Below are 21960 nucleotides of genomic sequence, written 5' to 3'. Positions count from 1 at the left end.
CAGAGAGCATTCTGACAGGCTGCATCACTGACTGGTATGGGGGACAGGGGGCTACTGCACAGGATAGAAAGAAGCTGCATAAGGTTGTAAAATTAGTCAGTTCCAATATGCTACTAGCATCCTAGCTTCTGCAGTATCCATCTTCAAGGAGGCATCCATCATTAAGAACCCCCACCACCCAGGACATGCCCTCTTCTCATTGTTACCAGGCGAAAGGAGGTACGGAAGCCTAAAGGCACATGCTCAGATTCAGAAACAGCTTCTTCCCCTCTAAATGGACATTGAACCCATGAACACTCCCTCACATTTTATTATTATTTCTGTTTTTATACTATTACCATGTTTTTTATATTATCATTGTAATGCAGCCAAGTGAACAAATTTCACGACATATCCTGGTCATATTAAACTTTATTCTGAAGATTTCCAGCATCTGCATAACCTCTTGTGTTTATGCTTCTGCAACTGAAGACAACAAAGGCAATTCTTTCTGAGACTATTGTCTAACCTAAATAACTACATTGCCTCTGCAGTCGTCTTTGGTGGAAATGCTTGACATTTCAAGCTAAAATCTCATGTTTGTCTTTGCACAGACAAAATAGCTTAATTACTGAATGGATTTGCCCTAAGAGAGAAATTCCATTTGTTGAGCGGTTGCTCAGTCCCCGTCACGCGAGGTGGAAACGAGTACGGCCAGCCAATGGGGCTCTGGAGAAGCTGTATAGACCAATCCCCGGTACAGTGGATGCAATGGATTGCAGAAGTGTTCATGAGCTCCAACCATACCATCGACTTCAGAGGACAATGGAGGCCGTCAATGGTCTATTGTCTATCTAGGAGGCAAGTAAGAAGTTAGTTTCCCGTGTTATAGAAATCAACTGGAAAGAGTGCAGAGAAGATTTAAGGATGCTGCCAGGACTTAAGAGCTTCAGTTCCAGGTTGAGCAGGCTAAGGCTTTATGACTTGGAAAGTGGGAGATGGCCTTATGCACATGTATAAAATCATAAAAGGTATGGATAAGGAGAGCATACATAGTGTTTAGTAAGGGGAACTAATAAATAGAGGGCATTAGTTTAAGGTGAGAGGAGAAAGATTTCACAGGTTTCTGGGCAACATCTTCAGAGGTGGTGAGCTGTTGGACAAAGTAATTGAGACTGGGTACAGTAAAATTTAAAAGCCAATTGGATAGGAAAGGTTTAGAGGTATGTAGGCCAAACACACGCAAATGGGACTAACTTCAAAACACAAAAATACAACTGTAGATGCTGTGGATCAAAGAATATGAACACAACGCTGGAAGAACTCAGCAGGTCAGGCAGCATCCAGGAGAAAAGGGTCTTGGCCTGAAACATTGGCTACTCTTCTCACGGATGCTGCCTGGTCTTCTGAGTTCTTCCAGCATTGTGTTTGTATTCTGGGACTACCTTGGTGGACACTATGGTCAGCAGGGCCCATTTCCATGCTGTACTATCTGTAGTACCAGTGGGATGGAGTGTGGGATATCCAGGGATATCTGGTAAAGGGGCTTGTCATGTCCATTCTGGGGCAACTCACACATCTTTGATCCTCACCTAGGGTTAGCTCTCACCTGTGGCTCCAGATAGCTGTTTGTATGTGACAGTAGCCACACCCGGCGCATTGTTTGACAGGCAGGTTAAACTGGTCCAGGGAAGCCGGTGGCTTTATACCCTGGTGAGATAGGGACGTGCCTGTCCTAGCGTGCCTCAGCGGACTGGGTAGATGAGAGACTTAGCAGCCAGGAAGGCAGTACTGCAATGCTCCATGGAGAGTGAAGAGTGTGACGTACCATAGAAGGTGTCATGGTTATCCACCGCAACCAAAGAAGACACCAGTTTGTGACTCTTGCTCCTACCAGTGGACCAGGACTTCCAAGGTCAAGGGAGTGGAACTGCCCCCCTGCAATGGCTTTTCTACTTTAAAAACTCTCCCACAAAGGTTTCTTGGCATCGTCGGACACAACAGACAACCCATACCATTTGGATGGTGTGAACAGAGGACCCACGACATTGGGATCTCTGAATAGAATTACTTCACTTGATTAACGTCACTTCCAGACAATTCTGCACTGAATAACCAAAGTGCAAAATAAATTTATTATTAAAGTACGTGCATCACCATGTACAACCCTGAGATTCTTTTTCTTGAAGGCCTACTCAGTACATCCATAATAGAAATCAATGAAAGACTGCACCAACTGGGCATCAACCAATGTATAAAAGACAACACGAGTGAATCTGCAGATGCTGGAAATAAATAAAAACACAAAATGCAGGCAGAACTCAGCAGGCCAGACAACATCTATGGGAAGAGGTAGTGGCGATGTTTCAGGCCAAAACCCTTAATCAGGAGTGAAGTAATGTGGGATGGTTGAGGGGGGAGGGATAAAGTAGAGAGCTGGGAAGTGATAGGCTGGAGGGAAATGGGCTAGTGGGAAGGTGGAGAATTATGGGAAATAAAAGAGAAAGAAAGGTAGGGCTGGGGGGAGATTATAGTGAGGGGGGGAAGAGGAGGCCATGGACAGACATGTCAGAGAAGGAGTGGTCTGTGGAATTGAAGTGTGTGGCCACAGGAAGATTCCGCCACTGCTGGAGGACTGAGCGCCGATGTTCGGTGAAACGGTATCCCAGTCTGCGGCGGGACTCCCCAATGTATAAATGGCCACATCGGGAGCACCGGATACAGTATATCATCCCAGCTGACTCGCAGGTGAAGTGGTGCCTAAAAGGACGGTCTGGGGCCTGGGATGGTGGTGAGGGAAGAAGTGTGGGGGCAGGTGTAGCACTTCTTCCGTTTGCAGGGATGAGTGCCTGGAGGGAGGTCAGTGGGGAGGGATGGGGGGGGGGGGGGGAATGAATGGACAAGGGAGTCGCGTAGGGAGCGATCCCTGTGGAAAGCCGAGAGTGGGGGGGAAGGGAAAGATGTGGCTGGTGGTGGGATCACATAGGAGGTGGCGGAAGTTTAGGCTGGTAGGGTGATAGGTGAGGACCAGGGGGACTCTATCCCTAGTGGGCTAGCGGGGGGATGGGGTGAGGGCAGAGATGCGTGAAATATGGGAGAAGCGATGGAGGGCAGAGTTGATAGTGGATGAAGGGAAGCCCCTTTCTTTAAAAACGGAAAACATCTCCTTTATCCTGGAATGAAAGGCCTCATCCTGAGAGCAGATGCGGTGGAGGTGGAGAAATTGAGAGAAAGGGATAACATTTTTGCAGGAGACAGGGTGGGAGGAGGAATAGTCTAGGTAGCTGTGGGAGTCTGTAGGTTTGTAGTAGATGTCGGTGGATAGGCTGTCTCCAGAGATAGAAACAGAAAGATCTAGAAAGGGGAGGGATCTGGCGGAAATAGACCAGGTGAATTTGAAGACGGGGTGAAAGTTGGAGGCGAAGTTAATGAAGTCGACGAGCTCAGCATGTGTGCAGGAAGCAGCGCCGATGCAGTCGTTGATATAACGTAAGAGGAGGACAGATACCAGTGTAGGCTTGGAACATAAGATCGCTCCACATGGCCGACAAAAAGGCAGGCATAGCTAGGACCCATGCGGGTGCCCATGGCTACACCTTTAGATTGGAGGAAGTGGGAGGAGCCTAAGGAGAAATTGTTAAGGGTGAGGATTAATTCTGTGAGGTGGAGAAGAGTGGTGGTAGAGGGTGACTGGCTGGGTCTGGAATCCAGGAAGAAACGGAGAGCTTGGAGACCTTCCTGGTGGGGGATAGAAGTATATAGGGACTGGACGTCCATGGTGAAAATGGTGGAGGCCAGGGAACTTGAAATCTTTGAAGAGATGTAAAGCATGGGAAGTACCACAGACATAGGTGGGAACGGATTGAACAAGGGGAGATAAGGCAGAGTCGAGATAGGCAGAAATTAGTTCAGTCGGGCAAGATTAAGCAGAGACAATGGGTCTCCCTGGACAGGCAGGTTTGTGAATCTTGGGTAGGAGGTAGAAACAGGAAGTGTGGGGTGTGGAAACTATAAGTTTGGTGGCCGTGGATGGGAAATCTCCCGAGCTGATGAGATTGGAAATGGTTTGGGAGACAACAAATCGTGCAAATACAGAAAGAAAGAGTAATATAGGGTCTGTGTCCAAGTGGGTTTTAAACTTCTTGAATCCTAACTTTGACACGTGTGCTGTTTGGTAAACATGAAATGAATGCCAAAATTTCATTTCAGTCTGAAAAGCTGCAAGCCAATAGTCAAGTTTATTGTCATTTAAATATGGTGGTGGCATCTGTCGGTATCAAGAGACCATGGATCTGCGCCTAGAGTTTCCAGGGCGCAGGCCTGGGCAGGGTTGTATGGGAGACTGGCAGCTGCCCAAGCTGCAGGCCTTCCCCTCTCCACGCCACTGATGTTGTCCAAGGGAAGGGCACTAGGACCCACGCAGCTTGGCACCAGTGACGTCGCAGAGCAATGTGTTGTTAAGTGCCTTGGTCAAGGACACAAACACACTGCCTCAGCTGAGGCTCGAACCAGTGACCTTCAGGTTACTAGTCTGATGCCTTCCTTGCCCACTAGGCCACGCGCCAACGCCATTTAAATATCACATGTGTATAATGTACTTACAGTAGAGACATTTCTCCGATCTAGGGTGTAAAGCACAAAGTACACACAATATCAAATAAAGATATGGATGAATCATGCATAAATAACAAATTAAAGTGCATAAATTAAATATCGTAAGTTACAGAACATATTAATCAGTGGCAATTCGAATGCAATGCAGCAAGGAGTTCAGAAGCCTAATGGCCTAAGGAGAAGAACAGTTTCCTTTCCTGACTGTTCTTGTTTTTATGCATTGGAGTCTCCTGTCCGATGGTGGAAAGTCAAAGAGGATGCTGGATGGATGGGAGGGATCCTTGAAAATACTAAGGCCCCGCGTATGCAATGCTCCTGATAAATGTTCTCAATGGGTGTCTGTTACAACATAAATATAAAACTCCAAATTTCACGACATGTGTCAGATAATAAACCTGATTCTGATCTAATAAAAAGTTAGGAAATAAAGTAATTATTTAATTTGTTTTACTGGCAAAGCACTTGTGTCAATAACCTGTTTAGCAAACAGTGTAATGTAGCAAGGCCTCATGAATATCAATAATTAATCTATTTGTAAGGATGTGAATATATTTTAGAGGAATATCCATGCAAGGAAATCATGACCAAAGAATGTAGCAACTTTGACCTTAAGATTTTAAAGAATTGAAGAATAAATGTCAGCATGGATCGGTGATATCTGCCACCATTGCTAATAACTATAAGAAAGGCTCTTGCTGCCCTGAAGTCAATGGTTTGAGGCAGTTTGACACACGAGGAAAAGCACATATGACAAATTAATTTTTTTCTCTAACCAGACTATGCCGGTTTGAATCCGGCTGGCTCCTAAGCAAGCTTTCCATCTGAGCTGAGTTGCATGTCGAGCTAGTAATTTGGCCTCATGAAAAAAAACAGACAAATGCTAAAGAGATGGCAGTGTTGCCGCCCGAGGCACCACAGGGCGCAGAGAGGAACAGGAAAATCAAACCAGTGTGTAAGGCCATAACATACAGCACAGACACAGACTCTTTGGCCCATCTAGTCCACGATGAAACGCTTACCTCCATCAACCTGCATTGGGACCACAGCCCTCCTTACCACTGACTTCCCAATCATTGAAATCAAGTTTACGTGTACCACTTGTGCTGGCAGCTCATTCCACACACTCATGAGTTAAGAAGTTCCCCCTCATGTTCCCCTTAAACTTCTCCCAGTAACCCAGTACCTCTGGTTGTAGACTCGCCCAACTCCAGTGGGGAAAATGGAGCATAATTAGGCCATTCGACCTATTGAGTCTGCACCACCATTCCATCATGGCTAATTTATTATCCCCCCTCCACGGCCATCCATGGCAATGAATTTTACAGATTCACTATCATCTGGTTATATTTTTATATTGTAACATAATAATTTTAATGTTTTTTAAAAAGAGATACTACATAGCAACACATCCCTTCAGCCCAATTAGCCTGCAGCACCCAACCAAACCCCCACAACCAATCACAAACAAACACATAATATACTCAAAACCCAATGCATTGTTTCATTTTCAGATTTGATCTAAATAAAAATTCCCTCTCCTCTGGTGAACAAATTCTGCCTCCCTTTAAGTCCTCACTGTGACCTTTTCACGTCTTCTCACCTGCCTAATCCCCCCCCCCCCCCCCGCCGAGTCCCTTCCTCCTTTGTCCACTCTCCTCAGATCCTTCCTTCTCTAGCCTTTGACCTTTCCTACCTACCTGGCTTCTCCCGTCACCTTCCAGCAAGCCTCTTCCCCCTCCCCCCACCTTTTTATTCTGGTATCTTCCCCCTTCCTTCTCAGTCCTGAAGAAGAGACTCAGCCTGAAGTGTCAACTCTTTCTTCTTTTCCACAGATGCTGCCTGGCCCACTGAGTTCTTCCAGCGTTGTGTGCGTGTTGTGTATTGCTTTGGATTTCCAGCATCTGCAGAATTTTGAAAATCCCCTTGCGCACAGTGCATTCCAATCAGTATGGAAGCCTAAACATACAACTTCCTGCTCCAAGGTGGGAGTTTGAAACTCTTAGTTAGAACGATCACACGGGACAGAAAGACACTGAAGGGACACAAGAACCAGCTGGATGGCGGTGATGGGACACTCCTGGATATTGGAATCACTGAGCAGAATCAATATCCTGAGTTCTGAAATGATAACCAATTCAAAATTACAGAATTTTCTAAAAAAAAAACATCCAAATGTCAGTTATTTGACATTTCAGCCTCCTGCAGAAACCAAAGTGCACCATGATAAAGCTGACAAAATCACCAGTGCTATTCAAATTCAGTTAAAGATTGCCGGAGCACCTAGATAACATGTCATTTTGAGAGGACTAGAATATACGAGCAAGGATGTAATGCTGAGGCTTTAGGAGGCATTGGTGAGGCCTCACTTGGAGTATTGTGAGTAGTCTTAGGCCCCTTATTTAAGAAAATATGTGCTAACATTGGAAGTTTCAAAGGAGGTTCACAAGAATGATTCTGGAAATGAAAGGGTTATCATCTGAGGAGCAATTGAAGGCTCTGGGCCTGTACTCGCTGGAGTTTAGCAGGATGAGAGGGAATCTTACTGAAACCTATCGAATGTTGGAAGGCCTAGAATGAGTGGATGTGGAGAGGATGTGACCTATGGTGAGGGAGTCAAAGACCAGAGGGCACAGCATCAGAAAAGAGATGAGGGGGAATTCCTTTAGCCAGAGGGTGGTGAATCTGTGGAATTCATTGCCACCAGCATCTGTGGAGACAAGGCCTTGCAGTGTATTTAAAGCAGGGATTGATAGTTTTTTGATTAGTCAGGGCATGGAAGGTTCCAGAGAGAAGGCAAGTGAATGTGGTTGAGAGGGAAATGGATCTGTCATGATGAAATGGTGGAGCAGACTCGTTAGGTCAAATTCTGCTCCGATGTCTTGTAAGCTGATTTGTCTGGGGGGTTCAGCAGACAAGTTTATAATTAGGATGAATTAGGAGGTAGATGAAAACAAATTTCTACTTTAAAAGACTACAGAAACAAGTTAGAAGGTGTAGTTGTTTTGATGCTCTAGCCGAATGCAAGTTAATTCATGAGAATTATGGCCATTTGTGGTGGCTAAAAACAGAAAATACTTAGCATGATAAGAAACGTAGACAGAGAGAGAAATGACATTACTACAAATCAAAATCGCGAACCTGCCCAAAATAAAAACACAAAATTTTGGAAGCACTCAGCATCTGTAGAAAGACAAATCATTCATGTTTCAGGTTAATAACCTTACATAAGACCTACGAAAAGGTACAAATCCAAACGATTTAAGTGAAAGGAAAGCAAGAGGGACAAACAAAGGGATTATTTGAAGCCTATTCTGTCTCCATTAATGTTGGCTGGCCTGATCTTTCGGCGCAATTTCTGCTTTAAATTCTGAGTGCTAACATCTGGCAATTTAATTGGTTTTTGATGTTATGGATTGATCACCGCCCGGTGTACCTATATCCCCTTTTAAAATCCTGAAAACATCAAAGCTCCAAGGAAGGACAGAACAATGTTGCAAATTTGCTGCCAGTTACGCAGGCTTTGCGTTTGCGGGGTGTGGATTATTATCCCTACGAAGGAGAACTGGAAGAGAGCAATTTTAGAAACTGAAAAGAATCAGAAACACACCAAGAGCCCCCAGTTACTTTAATATAAAGAGATCTCTCTTTAGGCGAATCGATTCTACTTCCATCTATTGTTCTACAAAAACTGCCACACTTAAGAGGTGCAGTGTTCGCATTTCAAAGTTCACCGGATGAAAATATTAGATTTTAATAGTGGTATGTATTCCCAAGACTTTTTATAAATTATGAACCGTGCAGGTCCTAATCAAATCCCTACAATGCGAGGAGAGTGGTTAGGAAAAAGTGGTAATCAATATTTCAACCAACAGATTTTTTATAGCTTGGTAGTTAGCATTTAGATTGTATCTGATTTCAAAGCAACACATTGTAAGGTTTCTCCTAAAAATACTGCGCATAGATTAATATTTCAAACAAAACCATGGTCTCCCAAACCAGTTCGTCATGGAAGAAATGTGACTGCGCCTCACTGCGGCATTCCCCAGCAATCCTTGTGATTGACATGAGCGCCGCAGTTTAACCACGCCCACGCCACTCCAAGTGCAGAAAGGGTGGGGTTCTAAATTCTCTAAAGTGGGGGGCGATCGGTGAGCTGCGAGTCGCTCCCAATGCAGCCATTTCCAGCATGGAAGTTCAGAACTAGATCTTAAGGGAATGCTCAGTATTGGGGTCACTACGTGTTGAGAGACCGGCTCGGTCCCTCCTCTGCCACTCTCCCCTTTTGCCGGGCGATGGTTGCGCCGGGGGAAGACCCACGTGGGAGGGCGCTCCTATAAAAGCAGCGGCGGCGCTAGCTGCCATTATTCACCACGCAGCAGCCACACCGACTGAGGTGGTTTCTAGCTTTTGCTGCACATACCTCCGACGCGCCGTTTCCCGAACCCGACACCGAGCAGCACCATGAACGGCCAGATCAATGGTTTGCACCAGAGCCTACTGGACGAGAGGACGTTCCTGTTCACTTCTGAGTCCGTGGGCGAAGGTCATCCAGGTGAGCCCGCTGCCGAGGGAGGGAGGGATGGGGGCGGGCTTGAGCGCCTCCGGCCATGCGCGCGGGCCGGTTCCCTCAGTTCTGGAATTTTCGAAAAGAGCGGGAAAGGAGCAGATGCGACGCCTCGGGGAACGGCCGGGCGGGCGAGGGATCGGAATCGCGTTCGGGTTCCCGCCGGCGGGCGGGCGGACGGACGGGAGTCCGGGCGGGGTGGTCAATACCGCCGATCCCGAGATAAGTGGGCGGGTGGCGCCGAGACTCGGCGAACAAGTGGACCGGCTCTCTTTGTGCGCTCCGCGCCATCCGAGAAGGACGCCTTTCTACCTGGCGGCGTTGCTCCGGTCGTCCGGCGCGTTTTGCCGCATCGCCTCGCTGCCCGGGGGGAAAGCGATGACGTTTCTCGCTTCCGCTGAGGGCTGACCAATGGGGTCACGGCGTCAGCTGTCAGACTCTTAATCGCCGCGCCTGACCAATAGGAGATGTCTCCTGTGGCTGTTGCCTGGTTCTGATTGATGCCGTCACCTGTCGCTCACATTGATGGCTGTGGATCGGCAAACGGAATCGCAAGTGGAAGTACACCTCGTGTGAGCCTGTTGTGTTTGTCGTGATGGTCATGCTTCCTCTGCTTGCTGCTAGTCCTACTGAGGTGTAATTGCACTCGTATCAATCGATGTAATTTCGTATGCAGCAATTATTATTGCTGGACTCGGTATTTAATGATATGCCATGGACCAATACCATGAGACAAACTTGGGAACTCCTGAGCTGGATCACTTCAACTGGGATGATTCAGTATCTCTGGAAGTGACCTAATCTGAACCTTGGCTCAAGGATAAGTTGCTAGAGAGAACCCGTCATTGGGTGTATTTAACCATATAACCATATAGCAATCACGGCACGGAAACAGGCCATCTCGGCCCTCCTAGTCCGTGCCGAACTCTTAATCTCACCTAGTCCCACCTACCCGCACTCAGCCCATAACCCTCCACTCCTTTCCTGTCCATATACCTATCCAATTTTACCTTAAATGACACAACTGAACTGGCCTCTACTACTACTACAGGAAGCTCATTCCACACAGCTATCACTCTACTTAAGGCAGAAGATTAGCAGGTTTTTAATTAGTAAGGGGAAGAGCTGGGTGTAACAGTTACAGGGGAAGTGAAGTTTAAAAGAAGATCAACCATGACTGAATGGCCTAATTCTGTTCTCGTATCATTTGGATCGAAGCATGCACTAAGTGGAGATTTGATAGGACCTCCAGTGATGAATAAAACTACTTGTGTTCTGATGCATGGAACTGTACTAGTAAACTTGCTGGATTTTAGAAGAATGAGGGGATATCTTTGAAACCTATTGGATATTGAAAGTCCTTGAGAGTGGATGTGGAGAGGATGTTTCCAACAGAGGGTGAGACTAGGACCAGAGGGTATAGCCTTGGAATAGAAGAATATCCATCCCATTGGAACAGAGGAATTTCTTTAGCTGGAGGGTGATGAATCTGGAATTCATGGCCACAGATGGCTGTTGAAGCCAGACAGGTCTTTGGGTATATTGGAAAGTTTACAGGGGGAAAGCAGTTGAAGGGGGTTGAAGATAGAATTAATTAACTATAATGGTATTGCAGAGCCGACTCAATGGGCTAAATGGCCAAGTTCTTTAACTTATGTGTCAGATTTTGGTAAACTTGTGAGGAGGGGACAAGAGGCTTGGTATTTGAAATTATAAGAGTCAGTGATGGGGTGTTTTGTTGTGTAGCTTTATGTTAATTAAAGGTAATTGTACTTGCAGATAAAATCTGCGATCAGATTAGTGATGCGGTGCTGGATGCCCACCTCAAACAAGACCCTGATGCCAAAGTTGCTTGCGGTAAGTTCTGATGACAAATGTTTCTTAGTTAATTATGCTTTTGTTTACTAGTTATATTGAGACTGGATTTGGACAACTTGTCTTTTTGTGATGGGAGTAATGAATTATGTTTGTGCTCTGCAACAAGCAAGTTTTATAAAGTTTGTTTCTATATGCCATTCAAAGTGTTCCTTGTCCAATTGTGTGCGTGCCGTTTTTTTTAAAGGCTGGAATAGCAATGAAAGGTAATTATTAAGTTATTGGAAATTGTACCTGATCTTTTTGTTATACAGAGACTGTCGCAAAAACTGGTATGATTCTGCTGTGTGGTGAGATTACCTCCAGGGCCTCTGTTGACTATCAGAAGGTTGTACGAGATACAATTAAACATATTGGATACAATGATTCCTCAAAAGGTGCGTCACTGAGTGGGTATTCTTAAGTGTTTTCAATTGCTGTGCATAAATTGTGTAGTGATAATGACTGATAATTACAGGCTTTGACTACAAGACCTGCAATGTTCTGGTTGCTTTGGAACAACAATCTCCAGATATTGCACAAGGAGTTCATCTGGATAGGAATGAAGAAGATATTGGTGCTGGAGATCAAGTAAGAGCAATTTGTCAGTGTCTTTTTAAAACTGTTTTTGCTATTTCATTTGCTCTGGAACTAAGCTGTAAGTCTTCTTTCTCTAGGGCCTTATGTTTGGTTATGCCACAGATGAGACTGAAGAATGCATGCCCCTGACCATTGTTCTTGCTCACAAACTGAATGCCAAAATGGCTGAGTTACGCCGTAATGGCACTCTGCCCTGGCTCCGACCAGATTGCAAAACACAGGTAAGGTGAGCTTGTTGGATTTGTAACAGATATTTGTCCATTTCTGTGAATGAGCTGGGTTTTAAAAGATCATTGGTCACTGCTAGCAGCTCTACAAGTGTACTTGTTTTATTATTTTTTTTGTCCATTAGCACAGATTGCTTTCTTATGCAACTGATTGTCAGTCTTTGTAGTTTTTTTTCTATTGTACCAACTACTGTGAATGCAAGATAATGGATCTCAGGGTAGTGGTATGGTGGCGTACAAGTACTTTGATAATAAATTTTTCTTTGTACACTCAATTTGTTAGGAGTACTGTGTGACTCACCCAAATGCTGAATCATTGCCCTCCAACCCAGTTATGTTTTTTCATTATTTTTTTAATACTTTTCATTGCCTTAACACCCTGCTGCGAAGACTTCAGCCCTCTCCCGTCATTTCACTGCTGTTCTCAAGAAAAGTTAAAATGATCTGTTACCCCCCCCCCCCCCGTACAATACGACCTCCCAATAGTTGATCACACCCTCACTCACTGCTGGTTTGTCCGTTTGCTCTTAAAAGTTGCTAGTCTTTATGAATCAGTCCTGTCTCTGGTGGCCAGAGACATGCAAATGTCAGAACTATTTTTAAAAACTTGTCCTGTTCTGCCTTTGTAGGTTACTGTGCAGTACCTGCAGGACCATGGTGCTGTTATTCCTATCCGTGTGCACACAATTGTTATATCTGTGCAGCATGACGAAGATGTTCCACTGGATGAGATGAGGGATGCTCTGAAGGACAAAATAGTCAAGGCTGTGGTGCCTTCCAAGTACTTGGACGACGAGACCGTATATCACCTGCAGCCCAGTGGACGTTTTGTTATTGGTGGACCACAGGTTGGCTAGTGCGGTTCTTGTTCTGATAGAAGTCTTATGGAGCTACTGAAGTGACATCTTAGATTATCTTGTGTTTCATGAAGCTTGGTTTTCTGCATGGCCCTGAGTGTTGCTGCTTCAGTATCTGTAAATGTGCTGAGAAAACTTAATTTGCTTTCAGTGCTTTATCTACATACTTACTCCTTTTTAGCAGCTGGTATTTTGAGCTAGGTTTAGACACTGAAAAGGGCACAGGGTACTGCAGATACACTGCAGTCTTTTTATCATTGCGTGCATGTGAAAAGGGTTGCTGGATAGAAACTAGGAGCAGAGGGGTTATCTTCCTGTTCCAGTGAGCTGACTCCACATGAGCCTGATTATTTTAAATGACTGGAAGAGGCTTGCTATTTGCTTGGCTCTGTCTTGAGTTCAGTGAAATCTTTTGGGTTAGTTGAAGCTGCGTCCTGATATAATATGAACACCGTCATTTGAATGTAATGGAAGCTTATTTGTCTTTTTATTTACCATGACCATGTATTTTTATATCAGTAGCAGTATTGTCACTAGGTATGCAGATAATAGGTAAAGGAGTATTGTTTGGTATGGGAGGGGCCATTCAGCATGTCTGACCTATGCCTGCTCTGTAACAGCAATTTTGTTATTCCAGTAAATTATTTTTCTTTTCAATTATCCAGTCCTTTTGAGGTAAAATTCAAAATGCTTATACTACCTCTGGCAGAGAATTCCAGTATCAACATGTGTTGGGTATAGATTTTTTTTTTCCCTTCTGCCGTTTGTAGCTTACAATTTAGATTTGTTCAGTATCTCATTGGACCTTGATCCTCTGCCATTTGGAAAGTAGTTTCACTGTCTACTCTTAACTATATACTATGATTTGTAGATCATTTATCAAGATCAGTCATGCTAATGTAATCTATCTTTTTCCCATTCCCCCGGCGCCATTTTAGTCACTTCTGCACTTGATCTCCCATCCTACCAGCATAAAAATACTCAGTTTCCTGAAATGTGGCACTCAGAACTGGATGGCACTTTCAATTGTCAGAACCAAAAGATGGTTTGTGATTCCCTTTGCAACCACAGCAAATGGACTGCATGTACTTAAATTTTGAATTATGCCTAATATGTCTTTAAATACGGGTGTTCACACAGTGTTCTGTACTTACTAATACTACAACTAAACTTCACATTTGAGGGAAGAGGAGAGCTACATGCTCCCGTATCTAGTGACAATATTAACATTTGTTTGCTTTTTCTGGTGTTAATTAAAACTTCAAAACAAAACGCCTTTCAAAACAGGGAGATGCGGGCCTCACTGGCCGAAAGATCATTGTTGACACCTATGGTGGATGGGGTGCACACGGGGGTGGTGCTTTCTCTGGCAAGGACTACACCAAAGTGGATCGTTCTGCTGCTTATGCTGCTCGATGGGTTGCCAAGTCTCTGGTAAAAGCTGGTCTGTGCCGACGTGTCCTTGTGCAGGTGAGTCATTGGCAGCTCCAAATTGGCCTGTGTGATGAACACTTAAAATAAAACAAATGGTTTAGTGATTGCATGTTGGGGATGGCAGCTTAATCTCTGATCTAAGTTGGAGTTGAACAGAATTAGTGTGATAACCAAAGCAATAAACTCAACATTCATTTGTACCACCTGTTAACAGAAATAAAAAATATTGAGAGTTGAGCAGCATTTGTAAGGCTTTGCTTCATTGTGCTCAGAACTGGGGTAAAAAGTGAGTGCTTTAACGGGGGTTAGAGGAAGTGAGAATTTAATGGGAATAAAGTAAATGATTGGACTCTGAGATTTTTACTTGCAATTGTCCTTCAAACATGATACTTGTGGGGGGGGGGGGGACAAAATGCTGAAGGAACTCAGTGGGTGAGGCAACATCTGTTGGAAAGACTGTACAGTTGTCTTTCAAACCAAGATGCTTCAGTGGTGGGGGGGAGAAGGGGCTAGCTGAAAGGTATAGGGGAAGCCAAGTGGGTGGGAAAGGGTAAAGGGCTGTGAAGGAAGAATCTGATAGGACCATAGGACAAAGGGAGGAGGGGACTGGGGAAATAATAGGCAGGTGAGGAAAAAGTAAGAGTGGGAAAAGAGGAAGGGAGGATTTGCTTATGGGAAGAATTTGATATTCATGCCATCAGGTTTGAAGGTACCCAGATGTAATGTAAGGTATTGCTGCTTCACCCTGAGGTTGGGTTTGTCTTGGCAGAAGAGGGGGGCAATGGATCAACACATCAGAATGGGATTTGGAATTAAACTGTCTGCTGCCCTGTGACACTTGGGGAGTCGGTTGACAACCATTGGCTTTCCATTTTATCACTAACCCCCATGGTTGACCCTAGTCCTTGGTCTTTCCTGAAGGTGTTGATTTAGCCTCTAACCAGGGTTTAGGGCAGAAGAGATCCAGTGGTATGTCTGAAATGGGGAGGAGGGGGGTTGGTCTGCTGCCTAGAGATGTCCAGAAAGCTCAAGTGGGGGCTGCAGAAACCTAACTCCAACCCTAATTCCAGTACAGTGCTCCCTTTATTTGTGGCTTCTAAGAATTAACAAGTTTTGTGTGGCATTGTACTTTAGCAGGATGTCTGATCTTTTTTTTAGGTATCCTATGCTATTGGAGTAGCACACCCTTTGTCCATCTCCATTTTCTCCTACGGCACATCTGAAATGAGTGAGAAGGAACTTCTGGGGATTGTGAAGAAAAACTTTGATCTGCGTCCGGGTGTTATTGTCAGGTAAGTTGTCTGTACAATGGTTGGATAAGGTAGTAGATATGAGGTAGAACTGGGATAAACTGAAAACCTACTAAAACATTTAATGTTTTCCAGGGATTTGGACTTGAAGAAGCCAATTTACCAGAAGACAGCAGCCTACGGCCATTTTGGTAGGGATAGCTTCCCCTGGGAAGTGCCTAAAAAACTTAAGTGCTGAGTGTAAAGTCTTTCTCCCCAGATCTGTTGGTGTATAATACAGAGAAGCTGCAGACTCGGGGAGAAAGACCCTTTCCATATATCCTGTCCTCCCATTACTCCCATTTGCTAGTGGCGGAATCTATTATCTTCTTTACTCCCATTCTCTATCACGCGGAGTTTGTCCTTGACCCTCTTGTGCTAGCCACTGAATTGCTAATATGTAGTTTCTGTTCAGGGTGAGGGTTGAAAGGGACCATAAAGCAGAGGATCAATTTTTTTGGGTTTGGATGACCAGACACTAAGTGTCCCCATTACAACTGTAACCCTATGTCTGCAAGACCTGCTTTGCATAATCATGCCCCAAATGAAACCTATAGTGTTGCTTGTACACAAAGGTCAGTGCTTGTCCCAAACATTGGGACACTTACAGTAATGGTGCTTAATGTGTAGTCCTGGCCCATAGTGTGGTTTAAATGTCCTGACTATCATGCAGTCCTATTTGGATTACCAATTTGGAGTTTCAACTTCTTACCAACCCCTATTTTTCTTTGAGGACGTACGTAATGATTTTTAAACAGCAAAAGGGTTTTCAAAGGAATTAACAACTAGCTATGCATCGTTGTTTCTGCACTAGCCAAACCTCATTTTTAAACTTTGTTTTGAACAGGCTCTTCTGGCAAGGGTTCCCTCCAAGGCCTGTAGGTTGCACACTTTTGGTATTTTTTAAAATCTTTAAGGAAATATCCATAACTGCACAATGAGCTCCTGGGTTTCAGTCAAGTGGACATAGCAGCCATTGTTGTTGAAGCTGGTGTAGATACAGAGAAGCCAGTGAAATGATGGCTCCAGGAATCTAACCTTCATACTTGAATAATATTACGTTCCTATTTATTCTGAGACCTGGCGTAGTTACAGAGAAGCCAGTGTCGCAGTAGGCAGCTTAGAAAAGTCATATTTTTTATGAGAGAAATATATTGCAATTCCTTCAGTCACAGTATCCCTGGTAAGCCTAAGGTGTCCTACAGAAAGCTCTTGGGCTTGACCTACAAGGGGTCTGGCTGGTGTTAAACACAGGGGCAGGCATGTCCAGCAGTTGGTGAGTGCCTCTTGGCTGGTGTTGTACAGAGAAGCTGGCCTGTTTACATGCTCTCAGCCACTGCTGTGATTGGCAAGTGCCTTTTTGTAACTTAGCAGTTATTACGTATGTCTGTTATCAGAAGTCCAAATGCTAGATCTCAATAAAGTGCTAGGTTCTCCATATAAAACTGCTTATTTGTGTCTGCATATTCCTTATTACAACGGCTATAAAATCCTACTCAGAGCTGAGCACACGAATTTTGCTACTGCTGGTTAATACTTGATTGGCGAAGGAGTTGATCAACTAAAGACAAAGCCTGCAGGGAACCAAAATCAGGTATTTCAGTGCTGTATATCATGTGTTCCTGAGGTGGGAACTGGCAGCTTATTGCTTCATTGACTATTTCTGAGCAACTAATACTACTGTCAGCTTTGTATGCATTTTCCAGGAGTTACTGAAATGCTGCATTTTCAAGTCAGTGTGGTATCTTTAGTTTGCATCTTGTTAGGCTGCCTGAATCTCCCGTTGATAGTAATGTGTAAGCTTTCAATGTCTCTGTATGTAGGACATGCTCCTATTGCCTTTCTAAAAGTCTTGGTGATGTAAAGCAAATTACAAGCTCAAGTTTTAGAGATAAGATTTGGGTGAGATGGATCAAGGGAAGAGCATCTATCCACATGTCCAGGAAGCCTAACTACTCCCCACCACTCAATCTCACTGACCCTATGTGTGTAGTGCATTCCATTCGATGTACAAGTCCAGCAGTGAAGCTTCATCACATTTGGTAGGTTGAATTGAACTTTGGCTGACCTACTTTTATAGCATATGAACTTAATCTGTTCTTGGAAAGCTGAGAATTGTTTACCACACAAAATGCTGGGTGAACTCAGCATGTCAGGCAGCATCTATGGAGGGGAATAAACAGTTGACATTTCAAACCCAGACCTTTTGGGACTGGAATAGAAAGGGGCAAAAACAAGAATAAGGTGGAGGGGGCAAGTAAGGAGTACAAGCTAGTGAAGTTCCTTTGGTGGGTTTATTCATTGTGAGCAATATTTGTAAACATTTCGTATGTTCACCATATTGCTGATTTCAAATGTCAAAACTGGTAGAAGAAATTTCTCCATCAGCCCCTTGTTCTAAACACCTTGCAGGTTCATTTATGCTTAAATGGAATATCGCCAAATCAGGGTCTGCGCTCAAAGCTGTAAATTTCAAAAAGTGAATGTCAGGAGGCAAATGTTTGAAAGGGGGCAAAGCCTATACCCAAGTTTATTTCTGTGCAATGAAGAATGCAAGAGGCCCTTCTCCAGTCATACAAATTCTTTCCAGAGGAAGCATAAATCGGCCAACTACCATCCCATCTGCTTCTTCAGTGAGATGAAATGTATTGAGTGTTATCAGGTACTGTTAACCTAAATTACCCACAGGTACAAAAGAAAATGCAGAGGTACTTCAGTAGATGTTGCCTGACCTGTAATATCGCTAAGGTTCCTCAAAATACAGGAAGAACTCGGCAGTTCAGGCAGCATTTATGGAGAGGAATGAACAGTTGGCATTTTGAACCAAGACCCTTCATTAGAACACTTAATGTTTATGATTTGTGATAACTCTCATCTTTCTGGTTCTGGGTTTTCATCACCAATTTTTTTTATTTCTTTATTCAGTACATTGGAATCAGCCAAACATTACTGGTTTAAAAACCCAAACTCGTGTTGCAGCCTTATTTGCAATTCTATAAATAAAAGCTAACTGTCGGCTCTTGTATTATCATGAAATACCAGGGTCACTATTTGACAAAATATTAATGGAAATGGAGGGAATCATACCCAGTGCAAACAGGTCTACCACTGCTACACATGTTGGCATTACAATAGTATATACTATACTGAATGTATCTTAGTTGAGCTGGATATCTCACTCAGTCCTGTTCTATATCATTTTGCCATTCTTGGGAGCTTTTTATATATTACAAACAATCCCAGTCTAGCAAAGTTGTGAATTTGACTAGATACATCATTCAGGGCAATAGATTGCAATTTTGGATGTGCTTTAACAAAGAATGCAGACTTGATTTTTTTTGTTCATCTTAAGCTGAAACTAATGAGCCATAAATTATGATCTGTAAATTTTATCTCTCATTCAAAATTCCACAATCAACTGTATCTGCCACTAGAAAGTTGGTCACCCCCTTATGGGAAGGATACGGGGACTAGAGGGAGTGCAGAGGAGATTTGAGGATGTTGCCTCGATTGGAGAGCATTTCTTATGAGAATAGATCGAGTGAACTTCTTTTCTCCTTGGAATGATGAAGGATGAGAGGCATTGATCATGTGGATAGCCAGAGGTATTTTCCCAGGGCTGACCTAGCTAATGAGGGGGCATAGTTTTAAGGTGCTTGGAAGTGGGTACAAGATGGATGTCAGAGGTAAGTTTATTCCACATGAGTGGTGGGTGTGTGGAATGCACTGCCAGCAAAGGTGGTAGAGGTGACTATAGTAGGGGTTTTAAAAGACTTGGGTACATGGAGCGTAGAAAAATAGAGGGCTATGGAGTAGGGAAATACTAGCCAGTTTCTAGAATAGGGTACATGGTCAGCACAACAGTCTGGGCTGAAGGACCTATAATGTAGATTTTCTGTTTCTATACTGTGCTGTTAGTGGATCAGTCAATCATCTGTCTTGACTCTCACCTTATGGAGTGAGTTGCAAGGATTGATCAGCCTACTATGTTTCTAGTGGCAGATAACAACAGAACGGAGTTCTAGAATATCCCTGTCCTAAATGGTGTTTGGTACAAGTGCAAAAGATGGGCTGCATTAATAAATGTGACCATTTACAGCTATGTAATTATCAGCTTTGTCATGTCTGCACCATCATGGCAATTCCTATGTCCAGAATACAGTAAACTGCCAGGTGCTATCAATTGGTGATAAAGGTTCCATCTGGTGACTAATGCCAAATGTTATCACAAAGTCATCTACCTGTACATGATGATGTGAATGGTTACTCTGCCAACATTCACACTACAATAAGAGCCAGACAGACAATTGGCATCTGTAAGGCAGCCTAATCAAGGTGTTGTCTGTTGACCAGAAATTTATCTAGATCAGCCCCCAACTCGTCACCAGTCCTGATGAATGGTTTCAACCCAAAAAGTTGACAATTCCTTTCCTCTCAGACAGGAATTAGGCCTACTGAGTTCTTCAAGCAGATTGATGTTCCACGTTCCATTATCTGCAGTCTCATGTTTCCATATAACATATTCACAAGTCTCCACAACAAATAACCACCTTCACCCTAAAGCCTTTTTACAATGTGAAACTCAGAAATATCTGGCATTTAATCTGGACTGACACCAGTTCTCAACGATATAGAATCTTAAAACTGTAAAGGACAAAACACTAAACAGATATACCCCTCATCTAAAACACTCCCAATCGATGCAATGTGTTGAAGTGTGTACCATCAATAAAATACATGGGAACACCAGAGCCATGAGAGTTATCACTAAAGTTCTCAATGGCAATGAGTGGATGCCTTTACAGTGATACTACGTTTTGTACTTGAATTTTCTAAAAGATTGCTAATCTTGACAATTACAAAATTTTTGTCGAGCCTCCCTCTTCCACCCTCAATGATCTTGAGCTCATGAAAAACTTGCTGCAGCCCACCTTGCATGCCTGTGTTCATCCATTGGCCTTTTTGTGTTTCCTTGTATTTACTTCATAGTTTAAAAAGTCACATCTGTAATGGAAATCTATCACTAAAGAAATCTGTCATGTCCTTTTCAACATTTACTGTTTTTTTTATTGATACATCAATGGTTAGGTATGGCAAGTGTTTCTGCATGTGACTGCAGAGTTGTGGCTCTGCACATTAAGGTAACCTGCCTCCCTTCCACAGACTCTTGTCTGTTCTTGCTGCCTCAGTAAGATGGACAGCCTAATCTAAAGGCCCACCTTCCTCCAACATTCTCTTCTCCCATTGGGCAGAAGACAGATATGGACCACCTGGTTCAGGGATAGCTACTACCCCCACCCCTACTATTATAAGACTTAAATTGTTCCTTAATATGATGAGATTGACTTGACTTCACAATCTACAGTGGCATGCAAAAGTTTAGGTACCCCAGTCAAAATTTCCGTTGCTGTGAATAGTTGAGTAGAAGAACTGATCTCCAAAAGTCATAAAGATGAAACATTCTTTTCAACATTTTAAGCAGGATTAGGAATGTGATTAAGAAATGGCAGTTAACAGGAACGGTTGAGGTCTTGAAGACCAAGAAAACTTTCTGAGAGAATTGCTCGTAGGATTGTTCGTAGAATCAAAACCCCCATTTGACTGCAGAAGACTTTCAGGAAGTTTTAGCAGACTCTGGAGTGGTGGTGCACTGTTCAAATGTGTAGCAGCACCTGCAGAAATATGACCTTCACGGAAGAGTATTAGAAGAAAACCTTTCCTACGTCCTCACCACAAAATTAAGCGTCAGAACTTTTGCTTTGGGCCCTTTTCCTTTTTTGTTATTTTGAAACTAAAAGATGGAAATAAAAAAGTAATCTTGCTTAAAATGTTAAAGAAATGTGTCATCTTTAGCTTTATGCCTTCTGGAAATCAGGTCATCTTTTACTCACTTAGCTATTTACAGTAACAGAAATTTTGACAAGGGGTGTCCAAACTTTTGCATGCCACTGTATCTCATGATCTTACTGTTTACCTGCAGTTCACTTTATCTGTGATAGTTACACTTCATTCTGATTTTGTTTTACTTTGCTCTAGCTCAACAAGCAGTGTTGATCTGTATCAACAGCATGCAAGACATGCTTTTCACAGTATCTGGATGCATGTGACAATAATAAACCAATTTCCACTTTTTATTTTGAAACCAGGAGCACAAGCTCTAGGCATTGATAAGAGATCTAGGTCATTATAAGGCTAGCAGGATGGAGCTTAAGTATAAACTGAGGAGATCCAGAAGGGGCCATGAGAAGGCCTTGGTGAGCAGAGTTAAGGAAAACCCCAAGGCATACTACAAATATGTGAAGAGCGAGAGGATAAGAAATGAGAAAATAGGACCAATCAAATGTCAGTGGAAAAGTGTGTAACGAACTGAAGGAGATAACAGAGCATCTGAATGAATACTTTGCTTCAATATTCACTACAGAAAAAGATCTTGGCAATTGCAGGGATGACTTACAGCAGATTAAAAAGCTTGAGCATATAGACATTAAGAAAGAGGGTATGCTGAAGCTTTTGGAAAGCAAGTTGGATAAGTCTCTGGGTCT

At 43.5% G+C, this 21960-nt stretch overlaps 1 protein-coding gene and 1 long non-coding RNA gene across 2 annotated transcripts; one reads left to right on the top strand and one right to left on the bottom strand.

Moving 5' to 3' along the window:
• Window positions 1-393: 393 nt before the first annotated feature.
• LOC132391190 (uncharacterized) lies at window positions 394-9150 on the bottom strand. Its single transcript, XR_009511117.1, has 2 exons — window positions 9014-9150; window positions 394-833 (listed from the first exon to the last, which is right to left on the bottom strand). It is a non-coding gene; the product is annotated as an uncharacterized LOC132391190 (long non-coding RNA).
• LOC132391184 (S-adenosylmethionine synthase) lies at window positions 8947-16866 on the top strand. Its single transcript, XM_059964062.1, has 9 exons — window positions 8947-9145; window positions 10937-11014; window positions 11287-11409; window positions 11490-11602; window positions 11689-11832; window positions 12468-12686; window positions 13983-14165; window positions 15288-15421; window positions 15515-16866. The coding sequence occupies exons 1-9, from the start codon at window positions 9055-9057 to the stop codon at window positions 15615-15617; spliced, it is 1188 nt and encodes a 395-aa protein (XP_059820045.1). The 5' UTR covers window positions 8947-9054; the 3' UTR covers window positions 15618-16866.
• Window positions 16867-21960: the final 5094 nt, after the last annotated feature.

Source organism: Hypanus sabinus, chromosome 1 (genome assembly GCF_030144855.1).
Source record: "Hypanus sabinus isolate sHypSab1 chromosome 1, sHypSab1.hap1, whole genome shotgun sequence".
Classification (NCBI taxonomy): Eukaryota; Metazoa; Chordata; class Chondrichthyes; order Myliobatiformes; family Dasyatidae; genus Hypanus; species Hypanus sabinus.
This window is presented reverse-complemented; position numbering and strand designations above follow the sequence as displayed.

Excerpts from the sequence above, each read along its gene's own strand:
- LOC132391184 (XM_059964062.1), top strand. The coding sequence starts at position 9,055 with ATGAACGGCCAGATCAATGGTTTGCACCAGAGCCTACTGGACGAGAGG. Across the intron at positions 11,603-11,688 it reads ATATTGGTGCTGGAGATCAA|GGCCTTATGTTTGGTTATGC; the intron begins GTAAGAGCAATT and ends TTCTTTCTCTAG. Across the intron at positions 12,687-13,982 it reads TTGTTATTGGTGGACCACAG|GGAGATGCGGGCCTCACTGG; the intron begins GTTGGCTAGTGC and ends CTTTCAAAACAG.